The sequence below is a fragment of the Pholis gunnellus genome (genome assembly GCF_910591455.1).
Source record: "Pholis gunnellus genome assembly, chromosome: 18".
Classification (NCBI taxonomy): domain Eukaryota; kingdom Metazoa; phylum Chordata; class Actinopteri; order Perciformes; family Pholidae; genus Pholis; species Pholis gunnellus.
Genome location: NC_136545.1, coordinates 12177329 through 12188129, shown reverse-complemented (window position 1 = coordinate 12188129; position 10801 = coordinate 12177329). Strand labels below are relative to the sequence as shown.

The 10801-nt window shown below is 43.3% G+C and overlaps 1 protein-coding gene across 1 annotated transcript in view; it reads right to left on the bottom strand.

Moving 5' to 3' along the window:
• Positions 1–449: 449 nt before the first annotated feature.
• Positions 450–10801, bottom strand: part of wdr70 (WD repeat domain 70) — a 34534-nt gene continuing 24182 nt past the window's right edge. Inside the window, exons 14-18 of the mRNA XM_079178705.1 lie at positions 5789–5889; positions 5430–5509; positions 3579–3695; positions 2079–2241; positions 450–1374 (exon numbers count right to left, since the gene is read on the bottom strand). Coding sequence (XP_079034831.1) covers positions 1287–1374; positions 2079–2241; positions 3579–3695; positions 5430–5509; positions 5789–5889 — 549 coding nt within the window. The 3' untranslated portion in view covers positions 450–1286. The remainder of the gene's footprint in view (positions 1375–2078; positions 2242–3578; positions 3696–5429; positions 5510–5788; positions 5890–10801) is intronic.

Genomic DNA, 10801 nt, shown 5'->3' with positions numbered 1-10801 from the left:
ATTTAGTTTGTTGTAGGCGGAGGTTGCTCTCCAGAGAGATGAATAAAAAACACAAACGTGTTTGATTAGCTCTGTATGTTGTGTCAGTGGAAATATCTTTAGACACTGTACAGGTCATTCATTCAATGAGGAAATATCGGTTTTGGGCATGCTGAACAGTACAGATATTTCCGGATGGAACAAATGATCGAACAAAGAGAGAGTTTGTTTGCAGCCACACCCAAGTTTAATTTTTATAATTTAAGAGCCCCGAGAAATATGATGCAATTTGGTGATAGTTCAATATTTATCTTTGAGAGTAGTTGCTTGAGAAAACGATCTTAACTTAAACTTGTATTATTAAGATTATTTGAAATTTGAATCATGATTTCTTATATATTCATCAATATTAGAAAATGCAGCAGTTGCAGGAAAGTTTACCGATGCAATAACTTCGCAAAAAGTAGCTTGTAAAAACTTTATTTAAAGCTGTGAGTCAAAACACCGGCTCTGGCCCGGACTGGGTGAACCGTATACATCTGCAGGATTAAGTCATTGCCTCATAAAATACATATCTGGCAGAAGAAAGTCGTTGATCAGCTGGTAAAAAAAACAGAAATATCACTTTAACTTGTGGTAAAATATATCACTATTTGACAAGCGAATACAAATGACTTTCTATAGGTCTTGAGGTGATGCTGATTGGAGTTTCGTATCGCATCCAACAAACCTTGCACAGCTTCATAAAGTCTAAACCCTTAAAAAAAAGAATTGGCTGCAAGTTTGTGTACTTCTTTGCTATTTACTTTTTACAAACTAGCAAACTGTTCTTCATAGCTGATGAACACAACCAGACCACAAAATCTGGAGACAATTTATGAGGCATTAGCAAACTCTGGAGATGTGGGAGGAGAGGACAATAGAAATGATGAATATATATAATCAAAACAGACATAAAAAGCCAAGTTCTTCCAGAGGTTGATGAATTGCAACGCGAAGGAGTAGAACAGAAAACTGTATAAAACTATATTATGCTTGCACAGTAAAAAAAGAAAAGGAAAACCTGCACATTTATGTGCTATCCCTCGACACAGAAGCACGCACATAAACACATAAACACATACATTACGAGAGGGAGGACAGGCTGTTCAATTTAGAAACGTAATTGATGCTTCTATGCAGTTTCTGACAGTAACTCCGTGCTTTGGGATTGATCCGGAGACCTCTGGGTTACGATGATATACATACACAAACACAAGCCCACCCTGTCTGCTGTCCTATAGAAAATGAGCTGCTGCCGATGCACCTCAGATCTTGCGTTTCTTCCACTCTGGTTCCTTCTCAGCTTCCTCATCCTCCTCCGAGTCCTCTGCAAACAAAGGCACTGGCTGGGTCCTAAAGGGGGGGGGGGGGGGGTGTAATGATTTAACAGGTCTTTTCAGACAACTTCAGAGAAAAGCAATAAACTTCAAATTTAGATCGCCAGATAACAGAGCTACGAGGCCACAAATGGTTTACGACGTTTATTATTAGAATTTGAGTAACTTCTTCTGTACTGGCCAATTTGGGCTGAAGGAAGTTCAGGCTGTAACTCAGAAGAACACGAGACCTGCCTTCACAGGGCTGCTCCTCCAAAGCAAAGAGAGCTGCGATAGTGACTATTACTTCTGGAGAGAGCTCAGCAAACTGCCTAGAGTGATGCACTTTATCAGATCAATCTACGATAATGTATATCCCAGAGTCTTTTGTTTTTAACTCGAGATCGTTTCCTTGCATTATGTGAAACAATCTGTTGAGATTTGGCTCAAAGCTTTGTTTGACGTTTATGTAGCAGTCTGAGTCCGATAGCGATCTAAAGTTGTCCATTACTCTCCTTTCTGCAGTGTGCATCTGTCAAACTGCACAACTCTTTAAACATTTATGTGTCACACCGGTAGGAAGAAACCCAAGTACCATCACAATAGAGTAAGCAGCACTCGCCTTACACTGTCTGCTAATAAGAGCGAAGCCAGAAGATGAATGTGAGAGGAAACGAAGAACAATAAGGTGCACAGGGAGAGTGTCAATTATTCATCGCGAGGATATAAGGGGGTTCTTACTGTTTGTATGCTGGGGCAACCCAGTAAGGGTTATCTGAAGCTTCCTGGGCGTGACGTAGGATGGCCTGTCGTGGGTTACTGTCATCCGTTTTGTCTAAAGCGATGTTCTTCACGATGAATGAAGACAGAGTGCCACCATGAGCTGCTACTCTTCCTCCTCGACCTGTCAGGACACACAATCAATATCATATTAAAAAACACTGTGTGACTACACCATGACACACTATTTTAACAATTATAACATTAGCTTGCTGCTTTCCAGAAAGGCCATTGTTATGGTTGTCTTAAAGAATCAAGAGCAGGAGTCACACATGCATGCGAGCGTTCCCGTAATTGAACACACAGGGTTTCCTGCTCGAGCTGGGCAGTGAGGTTGTTTGGGGAACTGAAAGGCAAGTTTTCCTTTTGCTTGTAAGCATCCAGCCAACCGCCAAACATTATCTTCCACTTATGCAAAGTAATTTCACACAAAGCATAAACAATATAAAGACAGCCTGTCTTCGAAAAAGTCTCTGGCCTGCTAGCAAGTAGTTAAGTAGTTATTTTTGTCTTTTCTCTCGACTCTACATGTTTTAATACTTTATATACAAAACGATTCATTGTCATTTAGCTTAGCGGTGTTTTATGAAAAGGCTTTATTGAGTAAATAAAGTTTTCTTCCACTACACAACTTGAAGAAAGACTGATGTGTTGAATATATTATATATGTCAATAACTTATTTTGAGTGCAAATCATGTTATTTGCCTCATTGTGCTGCTGTGGCTTATTTTAGGTGGTTCTGACAGGCAACATTTTCGTGACACCCTTTTTAAAATGTTGTATTTTTCTTGCGGGGAAAATAAAACATGTGAACCGTATCGCACTGTGGATCTATTAGATTGCTTTGAGTACAAAGTACTGAAGAAATAAGTGAGTGAAAGTAGAAAAGAAACAACAATGAAATAGCAGCAATGAGCCAACTGGAACCCATTGAAGCAGGAAATGCTGTCTGGCATCTCGGCTGTAGTTCAGACTGTAGACATGACCGTGCATAGGTGTGGCGTTTGTTTAAGTGTGTATTAAAAGTAACAATACAAACAGATTGACCATGGGTCCTAGAGAAAGTTCACGATGCATCATTATGTCCCAGCAGTTAATAAAGTGAGGCAACAGCAGGCTACACTGAATCTTTGAGAGGCCAAGCGGGAGCAGTGCCGTTAGAGCTCTCGACTTCAGCCCGATTGCATAATACCGAACACATCATCAACTGTGGATTTGTACATCTGCCTCAGACAGAATCATCCAGTTAACATGACCAACAATACGCTTTGAAAAGCAACGGTAGAACTGTAGCTGTACCATCGTCACTATGTTTTTAATTTTGCTCATTGGTGGTTTTTGCTTCGTCTTCCAGGGACACTCAATGTACACGCCATTGCTTTCCTGTTACCTGTTGTCCTGTTTAATCTGTGAGTTTTATGTTTTGCACTAATAAAAAGCCACAAAAAAATGCACTTCACCTGGTCCCGACACAGGAGGCTCGGGTTTGTGGGATTTCCTTGGATCCAGTCGGTCCTTCTCCAGCTGTTTTCGTGTACTCCGCTGCCGGGCCTCTCTGAACATGGGTAAGGCATGAGCTGGAGACACACAGGGTAAACAAGGGTAATCAAGTTGCTTAGGTAACTGCGAGATCACATAACACAGACGCACAAATAAGCAGACGGGGCACCTGGCAATATGGGTTTGAATGCTGAATGGAGACAGAATGCAAAGCTGACATTTCACAGAGTTTTTATACACAAAATGCAGAAACACGATCTCACCCGCTACCACACCTTGCAGGAGATACGCAGCATTTACGCAAAAAATACACACACACACACACACCTGTTGAGCTCTGGCAGGATCTCTCCTCTTGTGTACTCTTTCTGCCACGGTGCACACCAACATATTCATTATATCCCCCATGTTTAGACTGAGACAATCACTCTGCCACTCTTCACACTTTTGTGAACACTATCACAATAAAGGACCCCAGCACTTAAAACCACGAGTGTGTGAGCGAACATGTGCATGAGTAAGCGTGAATGAGTGTTCCCAAAGGTGTGTGAGAAGGAGAGACTGTGTGCGCGTGAGAGAGAGAGGGAGAGAGGGAGAGAGAGAGGGGGAGAGAGAGAGAGCGCCAGCATTTGTGTTTGTGTAAAGTGAGTATATGCTCTGCTCTTATCCTCAGGGGTTACAAAGAGACACTTTAGTAAAGGGCTAGATAAAGTGATTTTCCATTCAGGAGCCCTGTCGCTGTTCAGTGTTAATTCTTCTCCTCCACGCTACATTAAGCAAAAAGGTTACTGTTAACAGATTCCCTCGCTTTTCTCAATGGGCCATCACTTGCTTCCTGTCCCCTCTAATTTTCCAGTGCCGGGGCATCAAGTGCGTCACTCGCTGCTCGTGGCAGTCTAACGGCGGCCTATTTCACACCCTGTTGGCATGGCAATGTAATCACACGATGCATCTGAAGAGGCTGCGGTAGCCCAAACAATAAGCGGCGTCTGAATTGGGCCCTAGCAGCCAATCAGGGACGACGTGTCAGCAGCTCGTGCATGTTCATGACTTTACTGTGGGGGCCAAGGAGCATGAGGCACGCAGTAAAGAGATGACAGCCTCGTGTGTTGGTCATATGACAGGTAGGGGGGGGGGGGGGGTAGTTTGTGTACGTGTGTGTGTGTGTGTGTGTGTGTGTGTGTGTGTGTGTGTGTGTGTGTGTGGGGGGGGGGGGGGGGGGGGTGGATCAGGCGGAGATCACGCCAGCAGAGGTGGGAGAGGTGGCTGTTCTAGGCGTGATCCGGCGTGACTGCAGACCACATGGCCGCCGCGTGGCACAGTGCCCCGCGGCTGTCGATCCACTCATCCACACCCTGCTCCATCAGCTAATGGGCCCGTGAAAGCCCTATACACTCTCATTCCTCACAAAGCCCTCGGTATGTGTGTGTGTGAGAGAAGCGAGAGAGAGAGAGAGGTAAGCACGTAAACAAGGGTTGGTATTTTTGTTCTTTATAACTAAGAAAGAGGATTCTTAGAATATGGTCCACTTGTCACATCATGCACTTGGAAGACGGACACCGTTGTTTTGAGGATATCTAAAAAAAAAACGCAGTGCCTTATCATGTGAAGAGCAGATGGGATGGTGGCTCAAGGTGGACTAAACTGCTGGAGGGCTTTGAGAAAGGCACTTCACGTTAATTGCTTTAGTAATTGTTTAGGGCCATGCACGCCAAGGCAAGAGAGCGGGGAATTATGTGCCACGCAAATTCTATTATTCTTAGAAGAATTAAACAGATTATGGGTGTTTGAACAGGCACGGAGGAACTTACGTGTGATGATGTAATCTTGTGTTAGCGTCTCGGCTTGTCTCTCTTTCCGCTGGCTCTTCACTACACACAGCTTAGCCCCCCTGGAAAAGAGACAGTTTGTTACAAATGAGGCTATTTGAACGTATCATATAGAAAACAAGAGATCATGGGTGAGGCCTTGTTTTGTAGTTTTTCATTCACATTAAAGAGACGTAAACCGACAATTCTTTGATTTTTTGTCAACAATAGAATTCTATGTCGTGACAGCAAGATATGTCAGGCTCTGGCTACACAGACAATAAGTGTAAAGATAAATTCATTGTTGTTTTTAGTGTCTTTTAGGGGAATAACACCAGCCTCACATATAGAACCGAACGTACCTGTGGCTTTTAACAGGGTCATAGTAGACCTTGGCCAGTCCATTTCCAGTTCCCACCATTATCTGGTTAAGTTTTGGGTGCCACAGACAGCGGACGACGCTCTGGAATACACAGACAGAAACAAAGTGTTTAAAGTGGGTTTTTTTGTACAGTAACTGAAGGTAGTGCATGTGAGAACAGCAGCCCACAGCAAGTTGTGAACTACTTTCTCTGCTGTGGTTCAGATGTGCAAGGAACAAAAGGTAACCATCATATTCTATTGTCTTAAGTATTGTGAGCGTGTGACTGTGACCCAGGTTTGGTTGTGGTACTGTGGGGATCAGCCCCAGCGTGCTCTGCTGCTCTAGTTGACTATATTTGGTTGTTGGGATGAGGGCTGGATCCCTCAGTCTGTGTGTGACAGATGGCCCAGAGCCAACAGGCACATGTGACCACATTTATCCAGAGGTGTGTGTATGTGAGGGAGCGATAGAGACAGAGAGCCAAAGAGGAGTACAGAGAGAAGTGATGAAGACCCTCTGTTCATCCTGTGATATGTGAGCTGCAGTGGAGAGCTAGAGTCCCTGCAGTAGTGCCTCTTTTCTTCACACGCGTTATTAAAGCATCACAACCTCCGGTGACGACTTCTGTTTGAGTATGCACATTTGCATTTATTCGGTGTGGTTGTGTATGTCCTGTAGCTGCATAGATTTTTTTTGTGTGTAGAGAGTGAGGTTTTTAAAAAAAATGTGGAACAGAGAAGGCAATCGGGGGAGCAGGATGGGGGGTGGGTAGGTCTACGACTGGGATGTCCAGATCCTGTGACGGCGAAAGCTGCTTAGCGCCCAGCTGTTCAGCTTCCCACCAGGATACCATGGGAAGGAGTCTTTAACACACACACACACACACACACACACACACACACACACACACACACACACACACACACACACACACACACACACACACACACACACACACACACACACACACACACACACACACACACACACACACACACTTCATGAAAACTATGAAACACAACGTTAACTGATCATATAAAACAATACATCCAACCAATATTTCTCGCAAGCATGCAACATAATTAAGACTCTTAAATTCACTCACAATCTGCTTCAGTTTTACGCCAACCTTACACGTACATACATTCCGGTTCTACACTAGCAGACCAACTGCTCGGTGGTGTGCAGCTCATGGGACAGATGACGGTTAATCTGCTCAACCAGATCATGAGCCGGCTGTAATTGATAGAAAGATCTGGAAAATGCTTTAAACGGGACGTAACACGAGCCTCACATATTCCAGTAACACACTGGTAGATAGATGATAACATGTAAATAAATAAATATATACATAATTGGAATAAAATGGCTTAATAAGCGCAAACATAAATATGTTTGCCCTGTTTTATCTTAGCATAAAAACTGTGAAAATCTGCTGTATTTGTCCTAAGGCAGATGCTGATCCCATAGAACACTCACCACTTCTAAAAACATGCGTCAACATGTATGCATCAATTGATCTTCACCCACTGTGAATGTGCTTCCATGTTAATGTCTAATGGATTATAAATTGCCCCATCAGCGTTACTAAAGCAACACGGACAGTCCCTACATGCAACGGAGGGCAGAGACAACAGTTAGGAATTTTGGTTACACTCCGCAGGTATCGTCAAAGTACAAGATAGCATGACCCAACTCGGGCAGTAAAACCCCAAAAAAAAAAAAACATCACAGCCAGGTAACGGCAGCCCAGCCAAGTTCAGAAAACAACCTCTTCAGACCAAAACAAATCATTCTGTCAGCGGTGAAACAAGTCGAACGGAGCAGCTCAGTGGGGCCCAGCACAGCTGGATCCACTGAGCAGCCCGGAGCCGAGCCCAGCTCAGTCCGGTCCAACAGTAAAACTGCTCTCCAGATATTCAGAGCAGCATGTTTATACTCTAGGAACCACTGTTTACGCTTCACGTCCACAAAATTACATCACATCATGAAGGAGGAAACTTTAATCAGTTCTCCAGTAGCAGCCTTCTATGTCCCGTCAGATTAAAATACCTGAGTCTGATTAGGGATAAATAAGACAACAGCCACTCGCCCGACATGTACGATGATTAGGAAATAAAGTTATGCAGCAGTAATGGGACACAACCGTCACAGCTGTGCTCCTTGTTTAGCCGCTGGTGAGTGGATCCACATGTGCAATGCTTCTGACTAGCTTAGCGACGCAGGCCAACTGAATTCAGTAGGAGGAAGGAGAACTCTAGACGTAGCACCTCGGCTGCACACCGAGTGGGCACATGTCCGAGAAATCTGTAGTTAGTATGAACTGCCTTACTGGAACAACGGGCTTTTTACATTATGCAAGATGTACTTGGGTACGATGCACAAGAAAGAACATAGTTAAGGCCTCCCTTCTACCTTTCAAGCTTGGCTGCTCTTACGGAGGATGAAAGGCCTCCCTGAAGAGCAAGGCACCGGGAGCAGCTCGTTGTTTAATAAGAGCTATCAAGCATGACATGGTAGGAGAGCAACTAGTGTAGGTGGCCCCCAAAAACAGTCCCATTCCATTCAGAGAAACACCATAAACAGGGCCAATCAATGATTCTTAAGCTGCACTCCTGAATCTGACATCTGGGAGTCAAACTGAATACCAGGCATCTAAACGCTCAAATATCAAACATAAGAAAATCATATTAGGGATGTTGTGATGCCACATTCATCGATCCCAAAACAGATACTCAGGATTTGGGCTATTACGGAGTATGGATCACTGAATAGATCTGATTAGGATCATTCTTCTGTGTAAGGTAATAACTCTGTAACTGCACCATTATAACTATAAGTTGGGTGCACTAACACAAATTTTTGGTTTGTGCAAATTTCCATTTTTTCTCCAAGACAGTGACCAATAAACAGTACGTAATATCGATCAACCAAATCTGTCTATTAGCCAATCTATTTAATAAGGTAATTAATGGCACACGTGAGAATCTGGTGCATCAAGTTGGAGCAGCTTCCCACTTTTTCCAAAACATTTTAGGGTCAACCTTTACGCAGTTATCGCATAACAATAGTGGAAATATGACAGGAAATGAGGGACAAAGATGCAACCAAGGTCCTCGCCGGATTTGCAAAGTACAGATGATCACAAAATACTGGAAGATGTACTGGAACATTCATACATACATACAGCACCCAGAACTAAACGCACACATTTAGAGAAAGTGCACCAGGGCTGCAGGTTTAAGTTCCATTTGAAATCCAGCCAAGAGCTCGTTCCTTTGATAGCCAGCATGGTCTCACCTGGTTTCAGCCTATTTTGATGAACTAAGATAAGCTTAAGAGTGTCTGAAGTATTTACCAAATGGACCTAAAACAGCCTCTGCTCCCAGGCATACCCCGGAATATCCAGGTCTGGGGTTATGTAGACTGTTTAGTTAGAAATGATTGGTGGCCCTTCCTTTCACTCGTCTAGCTGGTACGCCACTTTATAAAGACTGCACTTAAATTCTTGGGCCATCCGAGGAGCAGACAGCTGATGTAAACATAGTAAATAGCACATTCATCAGGTTCACTGAGTGCATGTCGACCAGAAATAACTGATCTGCTGCAAAACTAAATTTCCCTGCATCAAAATGTATATTTTAGAAAAGGGGGTAAAGCTGCCGATACCCATTGGCGTGGGCGATACAGATACACGTAGATTGTAATGGTGATGGTCAGCGGGTTGGGAACATGGATGAGTAAAGAGAACTGGATGCAGCGTCGGAGGCGGCGCCCCGTCCATTCCTATGAAAGTTGCTCAGTAGCACATAAAGCCAAAAAAAGTTGGACTTCCAAGTAAAGAATTCAGATCAAAATACCCGGGTCTTACGCAACCATGGGGCCGATAGAACAAGCACACTATCGTTTTATTTGACCCCGCCTCCCAGCCCTCGGGGTCCAGCCTTGTTCTCAACTCCTTCACATGAACAAAGGAACAGAATAACTCTGGATTTGGTTATTAGTGCATTTGACAACTTTTAGAACCCAATGATTTGTTCAAGTGTTTGTACTGGGAAGTTGATTCACTGAGTTACATTGGCCCAAATAATGGCAAAATGGCAAAACAATAAACTAAAATGTCTCTATGCTATATTAAAGTAACTGATCTCAGTTGTCAACGAGGGATGATTATTACCATTCATGGCCACTTACTATATTTTCTCCACCACAACATGTATTTTCTCTGGTTGTCTCTATCCACGTGGACAACCAGCTCAACATGTTGACACACATAAAGCTTTTATGTACACAAAAGCAATGAAATGACATAATACGACGGCAAGAAACTGCTCAAATATGTGAATGGCTTCCAAAGGATATTTCCGTAGTTCCTTTGAGGAACAAAGCATTATTAAAGTATTTAAATCATTACCATATAAGTTTTGAGAGGTTACAATTAAAAGAAATAAAAGCATTGCCCAGGCGATTGGCAGCCTGTGCCGTTTCTAGACCGAGTTGTTTTCTGTGGCACTGGGCAGACAGGAAGAGGTTTTGCTGTTCATCCAGTGAAAGTGAGCTGAAGCTTCCAGAGCTTCTTACAATGGTAGATGGTGGAACGAGTGAACGGCCAATGGAAAGATCAGTTCCAAATGTTTACCCTCTTCAGTACAGAGAAAGAGAAGATACGTCCATGGAGTGATGTTAAGTTCTTTACAGACTCTTTGACCCAAAGTGTCTTTCTTTGATGCTGCCGATAGCGATATCGTCTTAAAGCTAATTCTGTTCATGTGGACTCTGCAGGAAGACCTAATGTGACCACTGCTTGATCTAAATGACAGACCTCCATACGTAACATATTGTGCAGATCAATAATAGCACCTACTGTCTTTTAGTGACACCATTAATACTGAACATTCAAAAGTCAAGTGTACTTTGATTGGAGGAGAGGACAGGTACGGTGGCAACACCATCCACAGAATCAAGAACATGTGGCTTTGATTTTGAGAAACACTTGCAGCCAATAGAGCAA